General features: G+C 36.3%; 2 protein-coding genes across 2 annotated transcripts; one reads left to right on the top strand and one right to left on the bottom strand.

The window, feature by feature from the left end:
• Positions 1 to 176: 176 nt before the first annotated feature.
• On the bottom strand, positions 177 to 5,725 carry pacc1 (proton activated chloride channel 1). The gene is made up of 8 exons (XM_041971835.1): positions 5,520 to 5,725; positions 4,266 to 4,371; positions 3,875 to 4,084; positions 2,305 to 2,459; positions 2,026 to 2,168; positions 1,458 to 1,599; positions 1,258 to 1,365; positions 177 to 1,121 (listed from the first exon to the last, which is right to left on the bottom strand). The coding sequence occupies exons 1-8, from the start codon at positions 5,553 to 5,555 to the stop codon at positions 960 to 962; spliced, it is 1,062 nt and encodes a 353-aa protein (XP_041827769.1). The 5' UTR covers positions 5,556 to 5,725; the 3' UTR covers positions 177 to 959.
• Positions 5,726 to 8,427: 2,702 nt separating this feature from the next.
• On the top strand, positions 8,428 to 11,604 carry nenf (neudesin neurotrophic factor). The gene is made up of 4 exons (XM_041971854.1): positions 8,428 to 8,617; positions 8,700 to 8,760; positions 9,057 to 9,160; positions 10,712 to 11,604. Exons 1-4 carry the CDS (start codon positions 8,477 to 8,479, stop codon positions 10,886 to 10,888), a joined length of 483 nt encoding a protein of 160 aa, XP_041827788.1. The 5' UTR covers positions 8,428 to 8,476; the 3' UTR covers positions 10,889 to 11,604.
• Positions 11,605 to 11,860: the final 256 nt, after the last annotated feature.

Genomic DNA, 11,860 nt, shown 5'->3' with positions numbered 1-11,860 from the left:
TATCTAGGTATGATGTATATTAGCCTATTAATATATGTACAGTATAGTAAACATCTTAGCTTTAACAGGGTTCAAGGTTTGTGTAAAAAATTAATATATTCTCACTTTTGTCATTAAAAAGTCCATAATATCATATACTCATGTATACCTTGTAGAAAGAAATATCCAGAACAAAATCAGGCATAATACTATCTTTACTTTCCTAAATTTCTTAAATCATAAACATAATAAAATAAACAATAAATTCACAATTTAAGTTCATTTTAACGGCCTCATCAATGCTTACAATTTATTTAGAAGACATTATGTTTGAATCAGGAAAACAGGACTGACAGAACAAAATTTATACACATCAAAAATAAACAGTAACTGTAAAAACATGATCATCTTTTTGCTTTGCGAGATGTCATTTTTGAAAAACTTTTAAAGTATTTAATAATTCAGCAACATTTTTGTGTGGTTGCAACACACTATGAATTCTTTTGGAAAAATATTCCTGTAACTTTTGAAATGCTGTATACACCTTAAGTCCCACTCCAGCTGTTATTATGTTCCCATGTTCCTCAAAATTACAACGTTTTATACCAAGGAATCTGTCCCTGCCCATGTCACATTTTGGTCTGAGATTAGAGGTGGTGGACTATACAGTCATAGCAGCCACAGCATTTGTTGATTTTACTCATAATCTGTCTCTGAATTTAAAAAAACATATAAACACAATAACAGGATTTAAACTTATATTCGATCCGAGGACCACTTTGTGTTAATGGAGGCAAAACCATCTATCAAGTTTTACATTTTAATAAATACTATCAATCATTCTCATTAGTAATAGAAAAACAGTGCAAGTCGTGACCTAAAAAAATATATTAGAGTAAAAACAAAACTATGATCGGTCAGTTTGGATCGTTAGATTCTGTTGGGTTGTGCCACTTTCTTTCTTTTTTTAAGCTAGTATTTTAATTTATTTGGTTCAGTTCCCTTTCTTTATTTTTCAGATGCCTCTTACGCATCTTAATAATCCATGTTATAGTGAGTTTAGCAAAATTGGCAGCTTTGAAGAGAGCCATGAAAACACCACAGAGGATGGCTATGGAGCTCCAGGGATTTGCAGTCACTATCTGTTGGAAAATAAGCAAAGCTGTGGTTAATTATCCATATACACACACACACACACACACACACAGATATATATATATATATACATATGTATATATATATATATATAATGAGAAGAAAATGTCTGGGAGAGCTTACCAGTCTAATTTCCTGTATGAACGGATCCCGCCATTCAAACACAGCAAAAAAGAGCTGGTTGGTTTGTTCTGGTTCAGGCCTCTTATCATTGAATTTCACCACAGCTGACTAGAAAATCAAAAATGATTGATTAAGAAAAATGTGAAAAAGCCTTTGAAATCAAACATCTTTGTATAATCATGTAGAAAACTGATGAATACCTCTTGCCGAAACTCAACAGCTTCATCACTTTTCCCAGACGTCTTCACCAAAGACATTTTGACCCAGGTTCTGAATCCACCAGAGAAGGTCCACATAGAGTAATTTCTCTCACAGTCCCTCATAAACTCTGATCTGTTTACACTAGTAGGCCAGAAAACACAGGTCAGCCATGCAGCTGACAGACTGGGTCAAACAGCTTTTTAGTTTTATTTTATAATAAAATATAAATAAATAAATATAATAAAATAAGCAGTGATGACAAAGAAACTCTAGATGAGGTGTCAGCCACATGATGGGTTAATTAACCAGCTTTTTAATCAATTAACTGACTTGAATACTTCCTCATGTTATCAAGCAGTAATGGCATCTGTGCGTCTTCAAGGCAATAATGTAAACAAATTACCATCTTGTGGTTGTGATTAAAGTATTCCTGGGATTATCAAATCAGCTGATACTACGAGGACAAAATGTGAAAACGTACGTCCAACATGGAGGGAAAACACAAACACACCAGAAAATGTGTCTGCAAAAACTCAGGCAAACATGACTCTTGATGCTTGCACTTACCTGTTAATCAAGTCACTAAACTTAGCAAAAAGCATGTAAGTGATGGCACTGAAATCTTCCTGGGTTTCATTCTGACTGAACTGCATGAAGATCAACTCTTTGTTTCTAACGTCAGACGGGCCACGGACCACCAAAGCTCGTTTCTAAAATAAAAAAATAAGTAAATCAGAGAGAGTGTGTGTTTAACATGTCAGCAGCCCATTATAAAAAGCTTTTTGTAAGCCTGATACCTGCAGGTTATGTCAGTGAAACCACTAAATGAATGAGTTTAAATCTTACCTCTGTCTGATTTGTGAATGGCCCAAAGTATGTAACTTGCATAATCTCACAGTCCCCTTCCTGAGGCTTTCCAGGGTCCACTAGAGGTGGGATGTAGTTGTGGTAGTGATGTTTGCAGCTCAGCAGCTGAGCGTCGCCAGGATACAGAGCGATACCTGATCAAAGACAGAAACTGCACAGTTAATTCATTCTGAGGGTCCACACTACTACAGATTAACTCGAAAGACATTTACAGGCTGCCACATCCTGATCAAAGCTTGTTAAACAATATCATAAACATGCTTTTTGGAAAGTTGTGGCTTTCAGTGAGTGAAATGATTGCAATTTTTATTGTCACAGATTTGCATTTATATTCAATCTGACAACCGTGGCATTTACAATATGATGACACAACATCTAAGATATTTTAGCAACACAGCAATCTCCACACTCCACAGTGAGGCTAAAACCAAATCCATTAAGAGAGCATGTGGGATATCTCTACCACCTCTATTAATACTAAACACTCTGATGTCTGATCAAATCTAACCGTGAGCTATGAAAATACTCCAACCCAACCCCACAAAGCCAGAATGTAGGTGCAAAGTATAGTTAAAAAGGCCTGATTTACCCATAATATCATTCATTTGTAAAGTAATTTTTACTAAGTGTAAATACTTAACTCCCCAAACCACGAAAAAAGCTGAAGGTCAACAACACTTTTAACTGTATTCTTCCGATAAAAACAACCAACTGTGTGTTACTGTCAGAGCAAAAGATTAAAATGTTAACATTTTATGATAAGACAGACAGAGTGTGCTTTGGATCTGTGATTCAGTTCATTATCCTAAAACATTAGTGTGCCATTAACTCTGTTCACAGTTGGTGCTATCGTGTCTCTTCATGCCTGGCTTTGCAAAACTTCCCAACATGTTTCAGCTTGACTGGGTCATAGTGAACCCACGTTTTATGTAAATAAAGACAAAGCCCTGTGCCACAGAGGTAGCTGAGAAACAAACGGGAGGTCAGCAGGTTGGCTTACTTTCTGTAAAATCAGATGCTTCATTTTTAAGTCATGCTGTTACATTCTGGGAAACATTTGTTAAATATTGACAAGAACAGATCTGGAGCTTTGCATGTACAGCTGCTTTAAACCAGTCTATGAAGAAAAATAGCAACTTTTTTGTCTTTAATATCTCCATATGTGTGATTAAATACTTGATGAAGTTACACTTAGTTCTGCTACTGTATGTTGCATTAAAAACACCTCAACTCTGCACACATAAAAGGAATAATTTTCAGAAATTACTGCATTTCCAAAACTAAAGAGCAGACTGTTTGAATGGAGAGGTATAAAGGATATAAAAATCACAACAGCAAAAAGCAAAAGCAAAAATTAAGACGTGAGACGTGTTAACCATGTATTCATGGCTAATCGTGGTCCCTGAACGTGGCATAAAACTGCTTCATATTCAGGCTGTTATAAGAATCTGGCTTCTTCTGAATGTGGCCTGTCATGCTGATCTAAATTCCCCATTTAGCCTCGACATATATCAGCATAAAGCGTGAAAACTTCTGTATTTATACCAACCAGGAGGAGAAAATGAGTCCACTTCTTTGTAGGTGACAGACATAACGGGTTGACGAAGTTTCTGCAAAAAGTCACTGATGGTCTGGTAGGCCAGGAAGACGGCCACCGCAGTCAGCAGCAGGTAGATGAAGATGAGCACCACTGTGAAGACGTTTTTCACGCAGGTTTTGCTGAATCTCATCGGTGGACTCTGCTCCCTGATGTCATCCTCTGCAGAGGAGAACAATTGAGAGAGATAGATGTGCGAGTAAAAGCGTGCACTGACCTTTATAGACATTACTGCCCTTAGAGGTAGTAACTATAAACTGTATTAGTTACAGTGAGTAAGTATCTCCAGTTAAACTTTGCTTCATCAGACACTTAAAGCAGAGAAAAGAGCACAAGCTGCTACCTGGTAAGGTGCTGCCGTTGGGCTCCTCGCTCTCCAGGTCTTCATTGGTTTCATCAACAGAGTCTTGAGACTGTGTGTTACCTTCATCTTCCTCATCATCATCGAACTGTGTGGATATGAAAAGAACATTTAAGCCAGTATTTCTCATAAGGAATAAAATGGATTCATTATGATGTGGAAGGAAATATATAAATACTTCAAATGGTAATTAGACAGTCTTTTCACTGTCATCAGCTGCATGATGCATGCTCAAGATGGGGAACTGAATCAAAGAGTTTTGATGCAATCCACTTGTGTGCCTAGCTGGGCAATTATTACTTTTATCAATTACCTTATTTGAGCACAGTTAATATAAACTGGCCTAATGTGGACCAAATCATGGGTTTGTTTTAATTGGGTTAACTGACTACAATTAATTGTATTGAATTTGACTTAAGTGCCTTAAAATGACTTTGTTGTAAAATGGTACAATAAAAAAAATAAAGATTAATTTGATTTAATTTAATTAAATACATATTTTAACCACTATAAACCTTAAACTTACATTTTATGTAACATAATAACAAAAAAAAAATTAGAATAGTAAAACATAACATTTTTACAATTATATATCATCAATTGTTTTGATATTTCTAAAATGATCATTTAATTTGAGCTTTAATTTCATTAAAATTGTTCTGTACTTCGCACCAATCTGTAATGTAGCACCAGTACAAAACACATATAATTGAAATTGTCTAGTCTTAATAGTGTTTTTTCTTTCTTTTTTTTAAATATTGAAATTATAGTGTTTTAACAGTGGTCACTTTATTGAATCAATAAAGCCCAAACTTAAATTTTACACGCAGAAATCTTACTGAAAGGAGTTTCAGTGTTCATGTCTAGTCAATTACAGTAAATAATGGAAGCGCCTGAATGCACCACGATTAGAACCGGGGGTTCATATAAGAGCTGCACCAACAGACTCTAGGCTTTTACGGATAATTTGGCTGCATTTAAAATGTATGATAAGAAAATCAGCTTTAAAAGTGTGACCTAAAGTAGACAGAAAGTAAATAAATTTGTCATGCTAAGGAGCTGTTAGAAAGTGCCGTCCTCAGCTGCTGGTCAGTCACATGACGTGAAGAGAGCTGTTTTCCGAGGACTCGTCTCTTTCCGAGCAAGTCCAGTGAACAGCAGACTGTTAGTGTTGCATTCTGGCTATTGAGATAAACCTTCAAGAAAACATACTAACAGAGGAGGTTGTAAAGTTACCTCTTGGTATAACCGGCTGTTTTCCTTTCCGGGCATTCCTTTGCGCTTCTTTCTGGCAACAACTTACTCAGCTTTTCAGACTGTTTGTGCGAAGTCAGAAAACTACTTTTAAATTATGAAAACACATTTTTAAGGAAATGTGGTTCCAGCCCGACCCGCGCTCAGTTCCCAGGTTTCCGCTGTAATACAGCCAGTCACCCCCAGGAGTTTTGTTCACGGAGATAAAGGACCATCCCATGATAAACACCGTAGGCTACAGGCCGCGATACAATTTGAACCAGTGCGTCCTTAGTTATCTTCTTGTTTCCTACCCTCTTCCCTCTGGTTGTACATTAATTCTACATTTAGATGCTCATGGGCAAAGTCAGTTTACCACACTACAGAATATAAACACAGCTCATAACAAAAAAGTTTTCCAGATATTTTTTTAATCTTTCTTCTTCAGTGTGGGGCGACTCTGACCCCCATTATCTGGTACAACTACAATGACTTGAGCACGGAAAATATAAACTATACATTATTTTTATCCTAAATCAAAAGCCCTGATCGTTCCACCTGTTCATTACAGGTACTGTGAAAATACATTTACAGAATTAAACACAAAAATGTGTTAATATTTTACACGTTTACAAAGTTCTTTCAAATTACTGATAGTTTTTTTTTTTTTTTTTTTTTTTTTGTTGGTTTAAAATCTGAAAATTATATTTAAAAGTAAGTGCAGGGGGAAGAAAACAAACTAAGAAACAAGATTCAACATTAATTCTCCATATATATATATATATATATATATATATATATATATAGAGAGAGAGAGAGAGAGAGAGAGAGAGAGAGAGAGAGAGAGAGAGAGAGAGAAACTCAAAGAAACATGATGTACAAAATATGTTAAATATCCTTTAATTAAGAAAAGGTAACTAAATGAACACTTATCAACACAAATCAGTTAAGAGAAGAAGACCATAAAGTGATACCATGAGAACAAAGTATTCAAAGCAACCACAAGGAGGTGCAGGACCACTTAGAGGCATCAACTAAAACCGACCTGCTATAGAATAAGCTAAGTGACCTCAAACATCTACAGAGAGGCACAAAAATGACTGGATATAGATGTGACAAGATTACACTAAGATTAAATCAAAAGGAGTTAGTGTTGTAGAGTTTTTTTTGTTTTGTTTTTTGTTTTGTGTGTGTGTGCGTTTTTTTTTTTTTTTTTTTTTTTTTGTGGTGGGTACTGGCCACTCTTCCACCTGGATTTGGACAAGAGGCCAGTTTAGAATCATGTGTTCCGTTGGGAGGAAAGAAAAAGTGATGACACCCAGAGAAAACCCATGCAGGTTGAGGAAGAACCTGCAGACTCCTGCAGCTTGCTGGTTCATATCCAGAACCTTTATGCTGCAGTGACAGAAAACCACTGCAACGCTCTGTTATAAATTAACATATTACACTTATTGTCAAGCTGTTTCTCTAAACTTCATTTTTGAACAAGAACATATAGATAGACAAAACTATTTGAATTCATTATCTTTTTTCCTGAGATTTCTTTTCACTAAAAGAGTTTGTATTAGTCCAAATATTTACTGATCTAATAGCAAATATCTGGGCAACTATTAGTAAAATATTCACAAAATCAGGGTAATAACTGATTAATTGAACTTATGACCTTGTTTACTTACTTGATTAGTGATTGATAAGTTCTGAGCAAAAAGGCACTATGTACACTACATACACTACTACCTACATTTCTTCAATAATGTTGTGATCCAGGCTCTGAGGAGGATTCCTTCATCACTACATGAGACCTACCTCTGATTTTTAGTCGATTCAGTCCATTTGCAACCTTTTCACTTTGTTTCCCCTCCGTAAAAATTGCTTCTTGACCACCACAATTTCATGGAGACAATTTCTGATAAGCTTTTAGTGAATAGAAGTTGGGTCAAATGAAGGTCCAAGTGCATCAAGTGTCAAGTTTTCTCCCTCATCACCTCATTCCTTAATGACAGCTTATGTTTTAGACACTTCCTTTCTTTCTATCCAACTTCTCAAATTTCCTCAATTTTTAAGAAGACACTCAGGACAATGCTGATTATTGTGGGTGGATATCGATAGTATCAATATTGATATTGATATTAGTGTGATAACATCAATACTTTAATCTAAGGCTTGAAAACTGTCAGAATCTTTATAATTAAGGAGGATGAAGTGGTTTTGGTGTAGTCAGTTCATCTCAGTGACAAGGCACCTACATACCAAAAATCAGAATCTCTCACCGAGATCATGTAAAATTCTGAATAATAACTTTGATGTTCATGCATTAAAAATTTGCATTGATTGCATTGATCCCACAGATGAATCTTTTTGTATTACGCAAACATTTTGACAGCCCTATTAAAAAGTATTGGTTTTGGAATCGACAATACTAGCCCTTTATTTACTTGTATCAAATTAAAATCAAATCTTGCACTATCACACACCCCTAATACTGAGATACGATGCAAGTTTCTTTTTTTAAATGTGCAAAAATTCTTATTTTATGGCTGTCAAACTGGACTATCTTCAAAAAATTTTTATAGGCGCAACTACAGAAATTGTTAATTACTCAATGTGCCTTTGCTACAGGCTGCTTGTAACAAAGTGCCATAAGATGTCATTTGAAAATTGTTTTTTGCTAAGTGCTCTGTTCAGTGCAGACAAAACTCCGGTTCATTGTTTGATTTAGTCGGTTTTATGTTTGATTGATACACTGTTAAAGCATGTCACAAAGTACAAGCCCTCCTGCAGCTGCTGTGTGGTAGATCAGACAGTCTTTTTACAGACCCATAATGCAGAACTTTCTCGGTCTAACTTTTGAGAAAAATCATCTGGAAAATTTCCGAGGGTCAGTAAATGCAGCATCAATGGTGTGACGACATGGAAGTGGAAGATAGAGTTTCCGCATTAAACTAAATAACGATACTGCCATGGCAACAGCGCGATTTTGTGTCGTTTTTGTCGTCCTTTCAGCGACTTTAGCGGAAGATATTAAATTAAAATTCAAACCAGCAACAAAACCAGTGCGGCTTTTCACTGAGGAGGAGCTGAAGAGATACGACGGCAGTGAGGTGAAGTTTGATCCGCAAATCACGTGTGTTTGTGTGTGCGGTTTTTATCTATACTTTCCTGTGTATTCTCTCCCCGTTTTAGGAGGGCCAGCCTATTTACATGGCAGTAAAAGGAGTGGTGTTTGATGTCACTAAAGGAAAAGGTATATGGCTTCAAATCTATATCGACTTTCAAGAAGACATGCTCAGATGAAGCTGTTCCTCAAAAGTAAATGTGCAGTCATGATGTAAATGATGCAGCCCATGAGAAAAGTCTCCAGTTCTTCAACAAATATCTATCTATCTATCTATCTATCTATCTATCTATCTATCTATCTATCTATCTATCTATCTATCTATCTATCTATCTATCTAAATCAGACCAAATCTCTTTTCACTCATTTATTGATTTACTTTAAATAGACTGCTTTAAAATGGTCCATTATCTCATCTATTGCAGAGTTTTATGGAAAGGGTGCTCCCTATAACGCCCTGGTTGGGAAGGACTCCACTCGAGCTGTGGCCAAGATGTCCCTGGACCCAGAAGACCTGACATCAGATACCGTGAGTTCTCCTGAAACCGCCCTACCCCACCCACCTAATTGACTGTACTGTCTTGATTTAGCTTATGTGGGTGAGGATTACTGATATTTGACACCCTGTTGCAAAACAGCACTACCTTTCAGAGCTGCAAACATGTAGAGAAATCGCAGTTTCACATAATAACTTGAGGAGCTTTTGAAAAATCTGATAAATAATTAAGACCAACAGGTCAGTGACATGACTGTGTATTAAATGATAGAGAGAAATAGCAAGAGTTCATCAATCTTCAACAAACTGTACCTTAAAATTGTAAAACAATTTTAGAAGAACATTTTTAATTCCATGATGCTTTAAATTTTTTTTAAATTTTTTTGTATTGGTGAAAGATCTGGATTGCAGACAGGCCAGTTCCGCAGCCGGACTCTTCTCCTGTGAAGCCATGCTGTTGTGATGGATGCAGGATGTGGTTCAGTATTGTCTTGCTGAAATCTGCAAGGCCTTTTCTGAAAGAGACGTTGTCTGGATGGGAGCAGATGTTGCTCTAAAACCTCCATGTACAACATTAATGGATTCTTCACAGATGTGAACGCTGTCCACACCATAGGCACTAATGCAACTCAACACCATCAGAGATGCAGGCTTTTAAACTGTCTACTGATAACAAGCTGGATGGTTCCTCTCCTTTTGAGTCTACAGGACACGGTTTCCATGTTTTCCATATTGCATCAGATCATTTTAAATGATGATAGAAGGCCCAAATATTTGCATGATAATGCTTCAACCTGCATTTGTGAATTTAACAGTGAACTGTGTTCACAGACAGTTATTTCTGGAAGTGATCTTAATTTCCAGTAGAGAATCATGTCTGGTTTTATTGCAGTCTGAAGATTACAAGCATCCAGTTTTGGGCTGTACCCTGCACACAGAGATTCCTCCTGATTCTCTGAAACTATTGATTAATTTCTACACTGTAGATGGGGAGATTTAAAAGCTTTAGCAATTTTAAGTAGAGGAATCTTTTCTGAAATTGTTTCACAACTTTTAGACACAGCTTGTGTCAGATTTTTAAATATCAGTCCTTCTTTACATCTGATAGACTCTGCATCTCTGAAATGCTCCTTTTTTACACAGTCATGTCACTGACCTGTTGCCATTTAACCTAATTAGTTGTCAAATGCTCCTCAAGTTTTTTTTAAAATGTGCCAATGACTTTTAAAAGCCTTTTGTTGCACCTGTTCCAACTTTTTTCCCAGATGCATTGCTGCCATCAAATTCAAAATGAACTATTTTTTCCCACAAAATGGTAAAATGTCTCAGTTACAACATCTGAGATGTTGTTTATGTTCTATGGAAACTGAATGTGGGTTTCTTAGATTCTGTTTTCATTTAGATTTTACTCAGCATGCCAGCTATTTTAGTAATACCTTTTGTTTTCAACACTGCAAGTGTTAAAATGTCCTTTATTAACTAAAAACGGTAACATAAATACAACAAATGCCTCAGTGTCCGGCACTCCTAATGAACTCCTAATTAATAAAACCCCCTATTTTTTTTTTATCTTTACCTCAACAGGCAGGCCTCACTGAAGAGCAACTTAAGTCTCTGGACAGTATATTTGAAGGGACATACAAAGCCAAGTATCCCATTGTGGGTTACACAGCATCACGGATCCTCAATGAGGACGGAAGTCCCAACGAAGACTTCAAACCGGAGGATCAGCCTCATTTTCAAATCAAAGATGAGTTTTAATTTCAACTCGGCTCTTTTATCTTTCTCCTATTTACTTGACCAGAATCATCAAAAAGTGTAACACAGTACATGAGAAGAATGAAATAAAAGATCCTTTTTACTTGAACTGAAGCTTTACATGGTCCTGCATCACCGTGAGAGTCTTATCGCGCAGCAAGCCTTTCCCACTGCTGAGACGTCTATTGTTCCAGTTTTCCAGTTTTTACATCATGCCTCAGTTGTCAGACTTCTGTGTCTGATGTATCGTGCAGCCTGATGAAACTCAAACATCCCTGTGAAGCAACATGAAATGAAACGCGTTGTTTATTTTGCATATATTGACTGTGTATTGAATGCAGCGGCAGGGGGAGAACTATAAGATTTAAAACACCACCAAATGTTTCTGAAGAGACACTTGATTTTAGTACTACTGCAACTGATTCTGAGATGTCTGAAATATGTTGAAAGGAACAGAATAAATAAATAAAAAATCCTGGCCTTATTTATGATACGTAACAAATTATTATTAGAAATGTTGATGGATAACTTCCTGCTAATCCACGACTATTTGCATTATTTGTAAGTCTAAATGTTGTCACTATAATTTGCTGTTTGTCCACAACAGAATGAGGGTTGAACAGAAAACTGTAATTCTGCTGCTTTGTTCATGTTCAGTCCATTTTTTTCTCAACATGATTTTTGTTTTTGGAGAATTGTCAATAAAATTTGCAAATTTACCCTTGAGATTGTCTCATTTTAATAAAAAACAAGCTTATTCAGTAATATCAATACAGTCTCTTTACAACAGCCCATCACTTACTCATGCAGCCTCCAATCAGGCAGCATTAATAGCACATCTGGGCTTATATAACCGTGTGTTCTCTGATCAAAGGTTGCAGTGTCGAGAAAGGTGATCGTCTTTGGGTGGAGCGCTACGTGTTGCCCAGCTGGTGGCAAACCTGTGATGTTATGTGATAGTAACCAAGCCAGTCT

The sequence above is a fragment of the Melanotaenia boesemani genome, chromosome 20, assembly GCF_017639745.1.
Source record: "Melanotaenia boesemani isolate fMelBoe1 chromosome 20, fMelBoe1.pri, whole genome shotgun sequence".
Lineage (NCBI taxonomy): Eukaryota > Metazoa > Chordata > Actinopteri > Atheriniformes > Melanotaeniidae > Melanotaenia > Melanotaenia boesemani.
The sequence above is the reverse complement of the archived record's forward strand: the minus strand, read 5'-3'. Positions and strand labels throughout refer to the sequence as shown.

Coding starts and splice junctions, on each gene's coding strand:
- pacc1 (XM_041971835.1), bottom strand. CDS start 5,555: ATGCCCGGAAAGGAAAACAGCCGGTTATACCAAGAG. Junction 2,169..2,304: donor CATTCACAAATCAGACAGAG/GTAAGATTTAAA, acceptor TTTTTATTTTAG/AAACGAGCTTTGGTGGTCCG. Junction 1,600..2,025: donor TTTAGTGACTTGATTAACAG/GTAAGTGCAAGC, acceptor CTGGCCTACTAG/TGTAAACAGATCAGAGTTTA.
- nenf (XM_041971854.1), top strand. CDS start 8,477: ATGGCAACAGCGCGATTTTGTGTCGTTTTTGTCGTCCTTTCAGCGACT. Junction 8,761..9,056: donor TGATGTCACTAAAGGAAAAG/GTATATGGCTTC, acceptor CATCTATTGCAG/AGTTTTATGGAAAGGGTGCT. Junction 9,161..10,711: donor AAGACCTGACATCAGATACC/GTGAGTTCTCCT, acceptor TTACCTCAACAG/GCAGGCCTCACTGAAGAGCA.